At 47.3% G+C, this 16,944-nt stretch overlaps 7 protein-coding genes across 7 annotated transcripts; 2 read left to right on the top strand and 5 right to left on the bottom strand.

The window, feature by feature from the left end:
• Positions 1-60: 60 nt before the first annotated feature.
• F9C07_2260510 (C2H2 type zinc finger domain protein) lies at positions 61-2,192 on the bottom strand (the record flags this gene model as incomplete). Its single annotated transcript, XM_041294320.2, has 3 exons — positions 1,234-2,192; positions 707-1,204; positions 61-636 (listed from the first exon to the last, which is right to left on the bottom strand). Exons 1-3 carry the CDS (start codon positions 1,381-1,383, stop codon positions 61-63), a joined length of 1,224 nt encoding a protein of 407 aa, XP_041149645.2. The 5' UTR covers positions 1,384-2,192.
• A 122-nt stretch (positions 2,193-2,314) lies between these two features.
• On the bottom strand, positions 2,315-4,066 carry F9C07_7995 (uncharacterized protein; the record flags this gene model as incomplete). Its single annotated transcript, XM_041286993.1, has 2 exons — positions 2,315-4,010; positions 4,062-4,066. 2 exons carry the CDS (start codon positions 4,064-4,066, stop codon positions 2,315-2,317), a joined length of 1,701 nt encoding a protein of 566 aa, XP_041149644.1.
• Positions 4,067-5,245: 1,179 nt separating this feature from the next.
• On the top strand, positions 5,246-8,225 carry F9C07_2285768 (aldehyde dehydrogenase). The gene is made up of 3 exons (XM_041294310.2): positions 5,246-6,660; positions 6,712-7,491; positions 7,544-8,225. The coding sequence occupies exons 1-3, from the start codon at positions 6,643-6,645 to the stop codon at positions 8,168-8,170; spliced, it is 1,425 nt and encodes a 474-aa protein (XP_041149643.1). The 5' UTR covers positions 5,246-6,642; the 3' UTR covers positions 8,171-8,225.
• Positions 8,226-9,804, bottom strand: F9C07_2285769 (atrazine chlorohydrolase/guanine deaminase). The gene is made up of 3 exons (XM_041294319.2): positions 9,403-9,804; positions 9,106-9,350; positions 8,226-9,054 (listed from the first exon to the last, which is right to left on the bottom strand). The coding sequence occupies exons 1-3, from the start codon at positions 9,772-9,774 to the stop codon at positions 8,283-8,285; spliced, it is 1,389 nt and encodes a 462-aa protein (XP_041149642.1). The 5' UTR covers positions 9,775-9,804; the 3' UTR covers positions 8,226-8,282.
• F9C07_2246455 (putative nucleoside-diphosphate-sugar epimerase) lies at positions 9,805-11,537 on the bottom strand. Its single transcript, XM_041294318.2, has 3 exons — positions 11,127-11,537; positions 10,961-11,055; positions 9,805-10,902 (listed from the first exon to the last, which is right to left on the bottom strand). The coding sequence occupies exons 1-3, from the start codon at positions 11,433-11,435 to the stop codon at positions 10,386-10,388; spliced, it is 921 nt and encodes a 306-aa protein (XP_041149641.1). The 5' UTR covers positions 11,436-11,537; the 3' UTR covers positions 9,805-10,385.
• Positions 11,538-13,223: 1,686 nt separating this feature from the next.
• Positions 13,224-14,190, top strand: F9C07_2109042 (uncharacterized protein; the record flags this gene model as incomplete). The annotated part of the gene is made up of 2 exons (XM_041287003.1): positions 13,224-13,588; positions 13,659-14,190. The coding sequence occupies 2 exons, from the start codon at positions 13,224-13,226 to the stop codon at positions 14,188-14,190; spliced, it is 897 nt and encodes a 298-aa protein (XP_041149640.1).
• Positions 14,191-14,521: 331 nt separating this feature from the next.
• On the bottom strand, positions 14,522-16,645 carry F9C07_1730074 (sterol reductase/lamin B receptor). Its single transcript, XM_071508347.1, has 5 exons — positions 15,863-16,645; positions 15,690-15,804; positions 15,515-15,631; positions 15,132-15,454; positions 14,522-15,070 (listed from the first exon to the last, which is right to left on the bottom strand). The coding sequence occupies exons 1-5, from the start codon at positions 16,467-16,469 to the stop codon at positions 14,835-14,837; spliced, it is 1,398 nt and encodes a 465-aa protein (XP_071367631.1). The 5' UTR covers positions 16,470-16,645; the 3' UTR covers positions 14,522-14,834.
• Positions 16,646-16,944: the final 299 nt, after the last annotated feature.

Here is a 16,944-nt window from a genome sequence, read left to right on the forward strand (position 1 = left end):
TAATCGACACTGCTCAAGAGGATTTGAAATCTACTATGCCAATGAATATTCTCGAGCATTCTAGGCCCATTCAAAATCAACCTGATCATCACAGAGTATCCGCGTCGCATTAGAGATCCACGCCTTCTGGTCTGAATTGTCTCGCCGCTCCACTAGCGCAATCAGTAGTTGGCGGTCTTGCTCGTCCATCACCGCTGGAGCCCCCCAAATTCGGTCGCTGTCTGGTATACAAAAGTTTAGGTCTGCCAGGCCTAGCAGGTCCTGTCGTGTGTTGCCACTCCTTTTCGCCGTAACAGCCAAGTTACTCAATCGACAGACTTTATAAAGCGCCAATCCGAACCGTTTGATTTCTTCCACGTTGACCCAAATCATTGCCAATGGTGTTGCTGGGCTGTGCTGTTCAATCATCTTCGGATAATGAAACATGCCTGATGCTCGGCAGGTGCAGACCAGAGTCACCAGGGTGTACGAGTCGTCTGCACTGAGTTGGTGCCGTAGACTTATATCGGTGCTGCTGTTTCCTTTCGCGAGAAACAATGCCATGATGATCTGGAGAAGTATACTCTGGTAGGTCGCCATGGGCCATAGAGCACGAGTATTTTGCTGCGAGCCTGATGTAGGAATAGACCAGGATTCCTGTTGTAATGACCTCAGTATTAGCAACAAGATCAGTCCCTAAAGGATAGAATAGGTTTTGTCGATTTACCGCTTGCATTCGAACCGCGTCACTCAGACGGCAATGGAGTTCTAGTGCAACATCCCGCTTTGCTAGATGACCGGTGATCCACATCCCGATCATAACAACGGATTGAACAAGAATGAATGGCTCCCTTGATGCATCAAATGTACTGGGGTGTAGGAATGGCCAATGAGGATGGAAGTCTCTAAAGTAGATATCAATATACTTTTGAATGACAGGCCCGGTTATACTAGTTTCAGCGTCCTTTGTGTCCATGATGACCGCAGCGGGTGTTAGAGTATTTGTCTGGATCATGGTCTGAGCCGCCGAATCAGGAGAAAGAGAGCAATATATTCCCCGTCTCTCACACGAGCTGCATGGAGACTTCCCATCACAACGTTCCTTTCGAGTGCGACAGGCGTTGCAGGCTTTCCGGACTCGTGACTCCGGCAATTCATATTTTTGATGGAAGTTCTTAATATGCCGGCTCGCTATAGTTTCATGATCAGTTTTCCAATTCATCATCTAAGCTAAAAATGGACCATTCATAGGACGTGCCTCCTTGCCAAAGTACTAGGGCAGTGTGGACACGAGAAGCGACTAGCATCCTGGTGGCTCTGCGCGCTATGTCGATTTAGATGCTCTTTGCGAAGATACGTTGCGCCACATCCTGGGATATTGCAGGAGTATGTGCTAGGCGACATGGTGATGGCGAGGCAGTGTTAACACCCCCGAAAATCATCTCATGTCGTTTCTAGTGCGCTCGTTGACGTCAATATAAGTTTTAGTCACCATCCCAGACATCATCGTCACAGCACTTACGGGATTATCTTATCGTTACCACCAAGCGTATGTACTGTCCGTATGTGTGCGAGCTCTGGCTGACTAACTTTCAACTATGGATAGTCAACTATTTGGCCACTGTCCGATTACTAAGTGGAGCGTTTCATCCCCCCACTTGGTTCCAAACTAGAACACTCAACCGGTATCCCGCTCAAGCTTCGATGAGGATGACAAACACACTGCAGTTGCCTGGATTGCTTATTGATTGAGAGACAATTCTGGGGTAGCCGTCTATTGTGTGCCATTACGTTCGGCTAAAAACATTTCCAGACTGCGTGCCGCATAAAGGGGTTGTTCCCTAATGCGCGAGGGAGAAAAGAGAAGGAGACAGAGATATAGCAAATCTGGCGCAGTCAACATGCAATTTCCTGACCCTTGCGATCAAGAACAAGTTGGAATGGTGAGTCCTGGCTTAACTCAAGAGAGCTTCATAGCGCAAGCCTCAGGACCAACAATGACCAGATCACCCTCCGCCCTAAGGCCTCCAGAATTTGAAGTTCGCATACGAACCGCTATTGACACATCATGTCTTGCAGCTAGTATATAAAGACCTCAGTGACTGATGTCTAGGAATATTTGCACGATGTAAAGTTTAGGCGTCATTGTCCCAGAGGCGAGTGAATTGGAAAGGATATCAAGTTCTGGTATCTCCTCAAACGAAATGTATTTTGGTTGGTACACTCTAGACTGATAGATAACATGCACACTCAATTTTCTTTTCTCTTTTTTCTTTTTCTTTTTTCTTTTTTTCCTACCTATTGGGAGTACATCATTCAAGGACACAAAATACATCTATTCGCAACATCCGGACTTTGCTGAGCAACAACGTGTCACGTTCACCGCGGATAACCGACAATAACATGAAGCGGTGATCGGAACATCGGCGGACGCAACCGCAATCGCATGCGCAGGCTCGACAAAAGCAAGGTCTTTCGTCTTACCCAAACGCACCAAACATTCACGCAATCCATGGAGGCCCCATACATTATTGAGCTTTGCTCTGCGCCGAGGAAATTCCTCTGCGAATCCAAGATCCTCCCTGAACAACACTTCAGCTTCCTCTACCCGGTTCTGCTCCAGAAGTAAGCCGCCCAGTGCATGCCGGACAGGCTGCATCCAAGGCGGAGGATCTGAATACGGCAGTGCATCTTCGCGCCGGATGGCCTCTCGCAAAGAAGTGAAGGCGATTTCATGATTTCCTTTGCGGTATTCCAACTCGCCGTGTAACATTGCGGATGACACTTGGAGGACGTCAACTTGCCTGCAGGGGATACTGTTCAAACGAGATTTTGGGACAGCCGCGCGCGCGAGTTCGAATTCTCGCTGTGTAGTTTCTGCCTCTTCGATTCGTCCGAGCGCACTGTATGCCAGGCCGCGGGAATACAGTATAATTGCCGTCGTTGCGCTCTTGAGCTGACGATTGGCCGGAAGTTCAAGGCGCAAGATCTCCTCCCACCGGCCGAAGCGGATCAGTACATGGGCTTTGCTTCCGAGAAAGCTTTCAATGGAGTCTGCCACAGGAGGACTGGCGATCGAAAGAAGATCGTCCGTAATAACTTCCTCCAGCTTCTTAGCTGCTGCCATGGCGTCTGTAAAGCGACCGCACATCATTGCTGCATAGAGCTTTGCGCAAATATAGTGCACTCGATACCCGATATAGGAGATTGTGCCGCTTTCCTGCGCGAAATACTTATCATCCGCCATGATCTCCTCGCTGTTTGAGTCAATAGCGCGGCGGTAGTCGCCAACCGCAGCGTCGATATGTGTCGGCATATGCAGCATATGCGATCCATCCGGGACCAGATAACGCAGTCGATCAGCAGCCGGTAAAGCAAGTTCCGGGTTAGGGGACATTTCCATGATGTGAATATGCAGGTGACAAAGTGCTGGGTGCGCACGACCAACAGTTGATGCTAGCCCCGTCTCGATCACTTTCCGGGCCTCGAGCGTGTGCGGACCCGTGGGCTCTCCGGTATCCAGGTCCCATAAACCACGGGGCGTTATACACATTAAGGCATCGGCGAAAAGCGCTGCGATGTCCGGATCGGTTCCGAATTCCCGGTAGACAGGACGCATGGCGTCTGCGTAAGCACGATCATAGGGGCTCAGGTCGTTCGGAATATTGTCCGTTGGCGGGAACCGGGCGGCAATTGCCTTTACTAATGCTTTCTCGGCTGGAGTGACCTGATTAGAAAGCTCGGCAGCGCGTGCGATAGCATCGTTTGCTCTTTGAATCGAGTCACGGAGGTCCTTAGGGTCAAAGTATCTCCATGCCTTCTTGTAGTTGGGGCCGGCAGAATAGGCAATACCCCATAAGCCCATTGCGCAGTCGGTGTCGTATTTAACAGCTCGCTCGAAACATCGTTCTGCTTCCCCGACATTGAAGGAGTACGCCCATACTAGACCGCGGTTGAACCACAGCTGAGCATCTTTAGACGATGTCGTGATTGGACGCTGGTGTGAACCGAGGTTGAAATAAGCCTGATCTCTGCTTTGGTGTCAGGGAGAGAATCAGAAAGTAGGAAGGGGTAAGACATACTGCATGATTTGAAACAAAGTATTTTAGAAGGCGAGGAAAGTACAGTGACGGATATATCAGTCTTGTGAAGTTGAGAACCGACTACCAAGAGTCTTATATATCCAGAACTCTGTGTGGTGACAGAGGAGTCCTGTGTTATTAATGCATGCGGGATGCCGGGGGTGGAGCTTTCTGTATCAGTGATGGATCCGACCACCCACCAAATCTTTCGCCGACTAATAAGACAAAAACAAAACATCTCTCCTTATAACGTATTTCACTGGTGAGCGGGCCACACCAACGAGCAGGCCACCTCCGTATCTCATACTAAACAGTCACATTTAAAGATCCAATATCTCAACCACACCTTATCTAAAGTGATCCATACAACAACTTCGGAATATGTATACACGTGACCACATTGTGCCAGGCAAACTATCAGGGTATCGGTGATTCACTTCATATATCCTCTTGTTAAGTTATCGTGACCTATCTACTTAAGCAAGGCGTATCCTTATATCTAATTATATACCATATTTTTACCGGCACCTTTCCATTTAGCCATTAACATACCACTCAATACCTTAACATAAGATTCAAAAAGTTAAAACCGACTGCAGATAGATCAAACTGTAGTCATCCGCTATGGCATTATATAAATTATAATCTATTTTATTTATTAAATAAGTAGTAGAAATTTAATAATAAAGAGTCTTTTTTAAAAAAATAATTTAAAAAACTAAGAAGGCTAATAGTAATTTATCTATTTATTTTTTCTATTTATCTATGAAAAATCTACTAGTAGATATTTTATATTATATTTTTAAATAATTTTTTAACTTTCTTTTTTTTAATTCAATAAATTTATTTAATTTTTTTTTATAAAAATATTCTTATTAATACTATATATAGTAGCTTAAAATATTTTTATTATATCTTAAAATTCTATAGATAAAAGAGAAAGAGTAATATTACTATATTATTTAAAAATATATTAAAACTTTTTAAAAAAAGATTATATTTTTTTTTTATAATTAATAGAGTATTTTTAATATTTCATTGGTCTTTTAATAAACTATAATAGTTTTAATAATATTTTTAAAGTTTTCTTTTAATTTCTATAAATTCTTATAACTTTGAATATATATATAATAGATCTAATCACTATTTTTCTATTCTGTCAGAGGAATATCTACTAGTCAGGGTAGAGGACCTGTCAACTAGGTAAGGATACGTGGGCAAAGCACTAGGCAGTAGATACTAGAGACAGAAGACTGATTCTTGATTTCCTACTAATGACTACAGTACTAATTTATAGCCGAGGACCTCTAAGATTCTCTGTATACAATGATCAATCCTCCTAACGGGGCCACTGTACGTCATTAGAAAGGTGACGGATATAGACACCGAAGACGCCGTTCGGCCACCGGGATGTCCATGCACCTGGGACAGGGTATACTGTACAGTCACCTTGCATGATCGTTATCATTTCTGTGACATATTCTGTCAGTATTTGTTACTGGAACTTTATTTTCTATCGCAGAGATATATAAATTAATCAGACTGGGATTTGACTTGGGTTCGGGTCGGGGTTAGGCTATAGCGGTTGAGCCTTACCACCCTAGATTGGTTTTTCAGCTATAATATCTATTAAAGATATTAGTATACGGGATCGCTTTCCGCTGAGCAGGGTATATAATTAATTTGAATCTACTTTCTATAGTGGATTTCGGTACTTTGGGAGTTTGTTGAACTGTGGTGCATACAGTATCCAGCTGAAGAAATGTATCCTCTAGCCTCTCGGCCGACTTGTACTTGTGCTGGTAAGCGTTTTATAGTGAGACATGGAGGGGCTTATCCTTATATAGAGCCTCAAACGTTATCTTGGAAAGCCGCCGCTTAGCATAAATACTTTACCAGGTAATCTTTCTAAAATGGACCCCAAATCCAACTAGGTCTAGATTACGCTTTGGAGATGCCTGAAACTTAGCGGTGAGCAATACGAACTCGAAGTTGAAGAACTCCACATGGCGCAGAAAGCCATAATCCGGAGTAGATACCAACTGTAGTTAAAGCCCAACTCTAGTTAATGCGGCAGAGCCCCCACATTGCAACCGTTTTCATCCTCAACAGAAAAATGCCAAGAAACATGGCCAGCAGCTTCAGATAGAGTCATGGTGGCGTGGTGTTCATGTACGCTGAAGGAGATATCTCGGGAGAATCCCAATGTGCAATGTGCGTGGGGAGTGCCTGCATTAGAGTTGCACCACTGACCTTTCAACCTATCACGAATGCCACCCATGCTGCAAAAATGCAACCGAAGATTATTGCAGTCTACGACGTAATCTGCCAAAGAGCCACTATTGAACCGTCTCGTGGGGTGCCCCACCTCTAGACTACTAAACCGTCGACGCACGGCCTGCTTGGCCTTCGTGTCATCCTGTTGTCAGACTGGAGACTAAGATAGTCGAACTATTGGTAACATGTTAGGGGGGCTTAGACTCCATATAAAATGTGCGGAGTCGCCCGTTGTGCCCAGTTACCCCTCCACCCCTCGGCACTCAAAATAATTGTACGAGGCTTAGTCCGAAATTAATTCATCATGTCGTTGGATATCACTGTAACGTTGGCCGCTGAACTACTGTGATGCTTCTCTCTAACTCAGCTACAGACCTTCTATAACGTTATTAATAACGAACTGACCACCACCGCCGAAACGCGCCATGGAATCAACCCCGCTAATCAACAACCGAACCCCGAGGTCCCAGTTTCGACCGCCGCGGATCTGGACAAGGCTGTGAGCGCTGCTCGCCAGGCATTCAAGTCATGGTCCCGGACATCAGTGGAGGAGCGGCGTAAGGCGCTGAGCGCTTTTGCTGACGCTATCGAGGCGAACAAGGATTCCCTGGCCAAGCTACTGACCCAGGAGCAAGGAAAGCCATTAGACCAAGCATCTGGTGAAGTTGATAACGCCGTCATTTGGGCACGAGCTATCCCTAAGATTGAGGTCCCGGAGACAGTGATTGAGGAGAATGAAGAGCGCAAGGTGATCCAGAGGCACATTCCCATCGGTGTTGGAGGTGCCATTGTGCCCTGGAACTTCCCCATCATGTTGGCGGTCGGAAAGATCATTCCTGCAGTGTACACTGGTAACACCATCATTGTTAAGCCGTCGCCCTTCACTCCTTACTGCAACCTGAAGCTCGGAGAGCTTGCTGCCCGTTGTTTCCCACCAGGTGTGGTGCAGGTGTTGAGCGGCGGTGATGACCTCGGTCCAATGATCACCGAGCACCCAGGTATCGACAAGATCAGCTTCACTGGTTCTAGTTTGACCGGTCGCCGTGTCATGGCCAGTTGCGCCAAGACGCTGAAGCGAGTTACTTTGGAACTCGGTGGCAACGACCCTTCCATTATCTGTGAGGATGTTGACATCGATGCTATCATTCCGAAGGTAAGAGAGATAGTCTTTTCGCCATCTTACCGACTATGGCTAATTTTATCAGGTCGGTGTTCTCAGCTTCCTGTGTTCCAGTCAAATCTGCATGATGATCAAGCGTCTTTATGTGCACGAGAAGATCTACGATGAATTCCGTGACAAGCTTGTCGCCTTTGTGAAGAACTTGAAGCTAGGCGAAGGCACCGAGCCCGATGTCTTCTTCGGTCCCCTCCAGAACAGCATGCAATTCGGCAAAGCCCGCAACCTCATCGAGCACATTGCATCCGAAGGGCTGAACTCCGTTTTGGGAGGTTCTATCCCGGATTCGAAGGGCTTCTTCGTCCCGCCCACTATCGTCGACAACCCACCCGAGAACTCGCGCGTTGTCCAGGAGGAGCCCTTCGCGCCTATTCTGCCCATTCTCAAGTGGTCCGAGGAGGCGGACGTGATCGCACGCGCGAACGACACCGAGTATGGACTCGGAGCATCGGTCTGGACTAACGATTTCGAGCGCGGTCAGCGAATTGCGCGCCAGCTTGAAGCCGGTAACGTGTGGGTGAATACACACTTTATGGTGCAGCCTAATGTACCATTTGGTGGACACAAGTCGAGTGGAATTGGTTCTGAGTGGGGTGTGACTGGATTGACTGGGTGGTGCAACACTCAGGCGTTGTATTTTAATAAGAAAGCATGAGTGGATATGACTTGCATATATGTCGAAGTGGATTTTAAGCGACAACAATACGATTCAATGTCCTTTGCTTGGTACATACATATCACCCAGGTAGTCCCATATAGTAGACTGCTCATTCTACCGGCCACCGAGCCTTGACGCGATCTTTCAAGCCAGCTCTGGCGACCACCTCTTCACTTCTTCTCTGCGCCTCGCGCACGATCTCCTCTTCATCCATGGTTAACAGCTCTCCATTACGCACCAGCATCTTCCCGTCCACAACCACGATATCAACATCCCTACCGGTAGCCGTGTAGACAACCGCACTGACAGGGTTAAACCAAGGCTGCAAGTGAATCCGACGAGTGTCAATAGCCACAAAGTCAGCCTTCTTGCCAACCTCTAAACTACCGATCCTCTCCTCCAATCCCAAGGCACGGGCGCCATTGATAGTCGCCATCTCGAGAACAGATTCGGCCGGTACGGCGGTCGGGTCATAGGATAAGCTCTTATGTATGATCCCCGCTAGCTTCATCTCCTGCAGAAGATCGCAGGTATTATTGCAGGGAGCGCCGTCGGTGCCGAGGCCGATATTAACGCCGGCGCGCTGCAAGTCCGGCACGCGACAGATTCCAGACGCGAGTTTGGCGTTGGAGGTCGGACAATGTGCGACGTGCGTTCCTGATCCTGCAAGGCGCTTGATGTCGTCGTCGTCTAGATGGACCATGTGTACTAACACTGTCGAGGGCGAGAGTAGACCGACTGAGTCACAGTACGACATGGGGGTGTGGTTGACAGATGAGAAGAACTCTCGGTCTGCGCGCACCTCGGCACAGTGCATGGTGATTGGGATGCCTTTTTCGCGGGATATACTGGTCATCTCGCGGTACAGTGTGTCTGATACTCTATTATCCTGTCAATGGAAGTTCCAATGCTGATTCCTGGGAATTGCTCACCCTCCAGGAGTGCGAGCCCCGAACCATACGCGAATGCGGTCGTTAGCCTTCCCATTCCACTTCTCCCACATCTTCACCGTACCCAACAATGATGTCTCCCGATCTTCGACCAGTCCAGGATGCATAGCCCAGGCATCATCCTTGGCATACTTTGCGATGTCCATAACAATCTTACCCAAACAGCCCCGGATGCCACTTTCCTCGACTGCTCGCGCCAGACCATCAAATCCATACCGGTCCGCGAACTGCCTTGATTAGACCAATTCCAAGACGGTGGCACTTGTCAAATTTACACACCATACTCTCCAAGAAGCAGGTCGTGCCCGACTTCAGCATTTCCCCAATACTCAACCGCGCTGCGGCATATCCGTCCTCGGCCGTGAAATTTCCCTGCAGCACCCAGATTCGCTCGCATAGCCAAGAAACCAACTCGAGGTCATCGGCAGCACCACGAAGCAGTGTCTGAGCCGTGTGCATGTGTGTCGAGATGAGGCCTGGGATGATTATCCGGCCGGTGAGGTCGTACTCCTCATCGTCGGTGTATTTGGTTTTCAGGGCTGCGGTCTTGCCGATATCCGCGATTAAGTCATTTTCCACGCGAATGGCACCGTCCTCGATGATGCGTCGGTTGGAGTCGACGGTGATGATTGTAGCGTGAGTGTAGAGCATGATGACAAATTCTTGATTTCTTGTGGGTATCCATAATTATTCGCCCGGTATTCTAAGAGGGTTGATATACAAACTCCGGCTATCGATAGACCGAGTTCCCCACACGGAGACCTCCGATGGGCGGGGCGTCGTAAGTTTCCACGATTGATAAGATTTTAATTTGCAGATAGAGTTACTATTTTATCACCAAATTAGATGATAATTTATCTTCTGCCGTTGGCTCGAGGCGGGGTGCATAAAAGTATAGTTCATTTTTAGCGAACGACATCGATCCCCATAATGTTGCTTGCATATCGGGGTTCACTTCGATGTGACGTGAAGGCCCAAGTTGACTTCTTTTACAAATAGCTCACCAATTATGGAAAGCATAGCCACCGAGCAATGATGCCCACTTATGTGGCCTGTCATAAAAGACAGACCTTTGCTTTCAGGTGCTCTGCTAGTAAATATCATTCCCATCATCGTACTGCCGTTAGCTTTACTCAAATACAACCCGTGCAAAGATATTCCATCTGGGAATGAATAATAATGTCTCAGGACGACTTAGTCCATAACCAATTCCAGGCTAAATCACAGAAACCGCATCACATTAACTTGACTACATTTATACATCAATTCACATAATTCTGATGCCACGTGTAATTAGGGTTTTCCAACAACAAGCCCTGAATCGCATCACGAGGCTTCGTCGGCTCCCTACCCAAAAGTTCCCTCATCAATGAATGCGTCGTAGCCAACTCACCCTTCTCGATCCCCTCATACCACGTCAAAGTCTGCTGAAAGAAAGCCTTGGGCTTCCCGCCCCGATCATTTTCACCGTAGATCCGGATATACCCCTCGGGAGATGCACGCTCAAACTTAACTTCCCGACCTGTCGTTTGGTTGATGATATCCACGACCTCCGAGGGCCGAATAGTGTCCTCGGCTGTCAACAGGACGATCTCGTTTTCATGTCCTCCGGCGATCATCAATCGCGCTGTCGCTTCGCCGAGCTCCGAGCGTAGGGTTAATGCCATTGGGCCGTCGGATGGGAGAGGCACTGTGGTTGAATCGGGATACCAGTTGAGGAGAACTGGGAAGGCTTCTGTGTAAATACCTTCTCGGATGGAAGTGTAAGTTACTCCGGATCTGGGGGTTTTTTGTTAGCTTCGGTCGGGTCTGGCGTGATCAATCATGGTTGTCTTACTTCCTAAGCATTTCTTCAGTTTCTAAATGCGCCGTCTGCACCGCGGCCTGGGAATCGGACTTGAATCCTCCAAAAGCGAGAGATGTATACCACACCTACAAGCCAATTAGCCATGTCCAAAACAAGTAATCACATACCATAAAATAAAAAGAAAGAAAGACCATACATGCTTCACACCATTCCTACTCGCCGCATCAACAAAATTCTGATGCTGCTTTCGACGCTTCTCATTATCGAACGTATTAGTACTAACAAAAAGTACATTCTCGACATCCCGGAATGCCTTATCCAGCGTAGCAGGATCATCATAATCAACCTGTCGGAAAGCAATGCCACGATCCTCGAATTGCTTTCGGTTTGACTCTCTCGACGATGCGGCGGCGAATTCGTGCAGTGGTTTGTTGGCCACGAAGTAGTCTAGGACGTATCGTCCTAGGCCGCCTGTTGCGCCCGTGATGAGGTATTTGAGGGTCATGTTTGGTTTGGAGTATTTTTAATACTCGTATTATGTCTTGGGTCACTGCTAGGGTCTGTCTGGAAGGTAAAAGTAGCCATGCATCCCAACGAAATTGAACAGATATTTATATTATGTACCATGTTCATGATTGCTAATCACACGATTGATAATCCATTCCATATCCCCTGCTGCTCTAGCAAGTTCTGTTACATCTGCTATGCGTCTGTTGAGTGGAGTAAAGGTTACTTCGGAATCATTTAGCCAAGACGGTGTTGGCCCAGGTCAGGGATGTGATTGGTTGGAAGTGTCCTAGTTATATCAGGGTTTGGGGCTAAAACTGCAGGATTAATAATGCGTTAGAATTGTCCCTTTGCCGGTTGTGTGGCCTTATTCTCGTATTTATAATGCTGGGGTTGGGTTGACCAGTGACAATGGTTCTCTGGGTGAAGGTCTAGACATTTCGCGTAGCTTTGCTGGATGAGCAACGTTAGCAAGGACCTCTCCGTTCAACTTCATAATACGCAGAACGCTTCCACCATCCTTCCGAAACAAACAACTACTTCGCCTCATACCAACCAGAATGGCTTCCCCAACTGTTTCAGTTGCCAGACTCAACCGCAAACCTCTAAAAAGCGGTCTAGAAGTCAACGACTCGTACTTACGAAAGAAAGTTTCATGGAAAAAAGCAATGAGTGTATTAATGATTTCTATCCGAAACCACGAGTCTCTTTAACCCAGGCTCGCTTAAGTTCTAGAAACTCTGGATGCATAAAGATTCAATTCAACTCGGCCGACAGAAGCATGTCTTACTCTCCGTGGCATTCACTGTAGTAACATCGCCGAATGGTCTGGATTGAGTTAAGGACTGTACCAAGTCCACTTAATGGGTACCTGAGCAATGCCACGATGGAAATGGCAGACCCGCCGCGACTGTTGAAAGCCTTGCTACTGCAAGAAGTCGACAGATTAATGTCCCTTATCATAACCCAGAAGGCCAATTCTACCACTAGAACAGCCCCTGAGAGAGTCATTTTTCACCTAGCGAGGAAAAGCCTCCCCCTGATTCAGGCAACGGTGAATGTGAAAAGAACCGAGAAATGTTCTAGAGTCTTCTAGACAAAGTCAACCGGGACTAGATCGCCTACAAAGCATACGCGGACAGCAAATCGGTCAATATGGAAATCCTGATACGGAAGGCTCAATGCTCTTCCTCCCACATCCAGAGTGTGATAAATGAAACATGACTCCGGGTCACTCTAAACCATTTCCATCGGCCAAGAAAATTAAGATGCGTCATGGACAAGCGTCCACTTTCCATGTACCTTCCGTCTGCAGAGCCCTCTTGGACTGAAACCCTTGAGTCATGCTGACAGTTAGATGCAGGGGCCCGAATGCAAAATTCAAAGAAGGCTTCATGGCCTGTCATAGGTTCACCAGCATAGGCTTCAGCCACGCCAGCTGCATTCTAAAGACCAGTGCTGGGAAGATGCGTGTCGCCATATTTACATAGTGGTTGTGAGTCTCGACGAGGCACTAGAAGGTGATATACGACAAGTTCCTCATACTGAGACCTGTAGGACCTCTATTGCCTCGTGTCTTACTGCAATGGGGGTCGCTACCTGGAATACGAGCAAGCGGAGTTAGATAAAATCCAAGGATGTGCCGTGCTAAGGGGAGCCATCGGTAAGCACAACTTCTTCTTCATCAAATTATCTGCACTTTTGACAGCTTCCGAGCCAGAGCTGAAGTCGTTGGGTAGAAAGACCTTCAATCTTACGTCCCAGAAACGACGCCAACGTCATCCCAATGGGAGACCAAATCCCCCCTCAAGACCGAAGCAAATTGAGAGGTCGTTTCAAGGACACCCTCAAGGCAACATTCGCCCTGAAATCCATCCATGATTTGTACCGAAAATCGCCAGTCCTCGTCGACCCCGACCACGCGATGAAAGCCGCTCTCGTGACCTCCTGGGGCAAGCCACCACAGTACATCTCAATCCCAGATCTTCCGCCGCCGGCACCCACACAGCTGCAGCTCATAGTACTCGCTACGAGCGTGACACGGGTTGTCCGAAGCCGAGCGGCCAGCGCTCACTCTACAGCTTTCAAGACGCCATCACCCTACGACCCAAGCGTTGACGGAGTCGCAATAGACGAGATCACAGGCGATATGTACTTCATCACCCAACTTGCGGCACTCTTTTTCCGAGCGCACGAATGTCGACCTGAGACATGCTATAAGGCTTGACGAGCGAAACGACCCTGTGAAGGTAGCCGCACTCGCAAATCCGGTGTCGTGCAGCTGGATGACCCTGCGATGCCGTGTCATTGGAGGCTGCCAGGGACGTACGGTGCTTATCATCGGGGCTACGACTGCTAGTGGGAGGTGTGCGGCGATCGTGGCGTGCTCTCTGGGTGCCACTCGCATCATCGGTATGTCGCGCAATGAAGAAACTCTCGCTGCCGTGGAGGGGCTCGATGATCGTGTCGTCCTTCGAGAGCCTTTTGCCCTCCCCCCGAGTGTGGGGCCGGTCCATATCATACTGGACTACATTGGTAATGGTCCTGCAGCTTCGGGCATTCTGCAGACAGCTCAGAGTGCGTATGGGGAAAACCTGCAGTACGTCCAAGTGGGGAATATCGCAAACAGACCGCACATGTTTCACGTGATGCCTACTTATCTCATCAACCATAGGCCTCTTTGCATTCTGGGCACTGGAATTGGGTGTTTTACGGTGGAGGATTGGAGGAAGGAACTGCCGGAAATTATGTAGATGATTTCCCATATGCATATCCCATTCCCCATTTTCACTGCTCCTCTGAGTCAGGTTGCGTCTGCATGGGAATCCGAAGACACTTTGACCAAGAGATTAGTTTTGATGCCTGGTGCTTGAGTTGGAGTTGGTGTCTGTTCGGTTGTTTTATATTTGTGTAAACACTCGTCTGCCCGGAAGTTAATCATAGATAGAATGTTTATTTCTACCTCAATCAATCTTTCTTGCTGTCAATTACTCTCGAATAAAGATCAGATTAACGAAATGTAGGAAGGATAACGTATAGCAACATAAGTCGGCTTCAGTTCGTTCTCCACAAAGATCATGATCATGTTAGATATTTTGCTCTGTCCAAGTCTATACACATTGCCCAGCAAAACATGGTGTTTCTATAAGACAAAACGAATATTACCAATATAATCATTCGATCTCGTGTTGACAGATCGCATCAAATCATTAACTTAGTTGCACTGCCGACTTTGATCAACCACGCCCCATGCAGCCCAGCAGGGCTACTGCGGCCAGATTCTGCCCGGGCAGGTACTCAGGCCAGCGAGCCAATTCCAGCCAGGGGAGGACTCCCAGTGGAATGGGCGGCCAGGACCAGTACCTGGCCGTTAGCCTCCAGGGACAATATTCATACATCAAAAGATCCCCGGAATTAACCTCCACGGCACAATCTTACAATAGATACTCCATCGATCACCATACTTTGACGAGCAACGGGCGTCATCTCTCAAAGCCCGATGAATAAGCAGACTAGCCATAAAGAAGAAATATGTCCAAGGGACTATATGTGAAAACCCACATCCAGCACAAGTGCAAAACGAGAAGATCAAATCTCCGATATAGTTCGGATGACGGACCAATCCCCACCAACCTGTCAGAGTATTCATCAGCACATTATAGTTGAAGGATTACCGGGTTGAATGGAAACGTACCGGAATGTAGAAGCATAGACGAATGCGACGAGCCATCGGCTGTTTGGTAAGTTGCTTGAATGAGTGAAGGTTTTCGGCCCCAGATCAAGTTGGTTCCGTTTGACTGGCGCGTGCGGTACTTTTGATGATTTGCAGTACGGAATATCACATAACCTGTAATTCCGGCTACTAGAAGTAGTGTGCATTGTAACCCGGAAAGCTGTACGGGGTGATAAGCCAGATAGTGTGCTTGAGTAGTATAAACAACTGGGAGCCAGACAGCGGAGCCCCATGCCAAGTTGAAACCGAAGTGGTCCAGGGCAATATCTATCGTGCTTAGATACCTAAGAAAAGGTTAAATCATTCAATCGTTCCAAGTCACTATATATTAGTTAAACACTCACCAGTCCTCATTGACGAAAAAGTCGACCACATACAAGGCATGTAGCAAATTAACTACTATCATAGAATTTGTGAGGTAGCCAAGTTTTTGGTATTGCATAGCAGCAAAGGATAAGTCACTGATAGATTCCAAGTTAGGGCCTGTAGACGAAGTCTGAAGTAAGGCAGGCAGCTTACACAAGTACCCAGCTGTTCATACCAACACGTCCAATCTGAAAAAGTTTCAAGTCCCAGTACTTGCCCAGGCGCGGGTTAAGTTCCACTCCAGATAGGAAATCGTGAATGATGGATCCTATCAATTTTAACCAATGCTCTCTCCGTTGTGGAAGATAATGCGTCTCATTACATACCGCTAAATCGAATATCCCTCGTGTTCTGGGTCAATAAATGGGACTTTGCCACCGACGCAGCCGTGATCAAGAATCCATATATGTTGGCAATAATAATAAGTTCACCCTGATGCACTGCGACAAAGGTCGGGTCCAGCCTGCCTGCTTTGACAAGGCCAATAAATACAGCTAGGCTTGCAAACCAGGACCATAATCCATTGACTTTATATGGCAAAGAATATCCCCCGGGAGTGGGTGGACCGGACACAATTCTCCCTGGGAGGACTTGGTATAACAATGCTTGAAAGACCAGCCAGGAGATGTACGCTATTATGCCCTGCGTGGTCAAAGATGGACAATATCGCATGAGAAATGGGAGGGCGCCATGAGAATACAAGTCATCAAGCACTCTTGCGATTGAGCCATCATAGTGGGTGAGAGCCACAGAGATCAGTAGCACGAGGAGAGGCGCCCCGATCATCAACAGCATACTAGGAAGGCTAGAAAAACCCGAAACATTGGCTCGCCTGCCCCAGAGAGCCTTTTGACCGGTAATCACTGTTTTCTGAATATGGCCTTTTCCGGATGCAAAACCGGACAGCCCGTCAATGAGCTGTGCAGCGGCCATTTTGAGCAGTAAGGGAAGATCGTGAAGAGAAAAAGCAGAATTAAAGGTCAAATGGAATCAAGGGAGAGATTGGGCTTGAAACTCTTTATCTAAATAAGGCCTGATCGGCGTAGGTCGGCATGATCTGTATCATGGTATTGTTGTATCCACCGTGATTGCTAGTCCGTACATCTCCCCACTCAGTCTCAGGAAATATTTTCAATGGTTGACTTCAGGTACATACCACAAGAATACAGAGGTAAACACGGTATAACACGGTAACGTATCGCGATTCGTCCGGCCTCCTTGTATTCCATGTACTCACTTTAACATCAAATACCATATAATTCATAGATACAAAGTAATGATAAAAACATAATAAGACATACACTTCATATAAGGAGCTTTAAGGCTATTGTACGTATCTACTGGTTATATATAAACCTCTAGAAAATACTCAAATTACAAGCGTAATCTATATTGCACGTAAATACGA

The sequence above is a fragment of the Aspergillus flavus genome, chromosome 6 (genome assembly GCF_009017415.1).
Source record: "Aspergillus flavus chromosome 6, complete sequence".
NCBI lineage: Eukaryota > Fungi > Ascomycota > Eurotiomycetes > Eurotiales > Aspergillaceae > Aspergillus > Aspergillus flavus.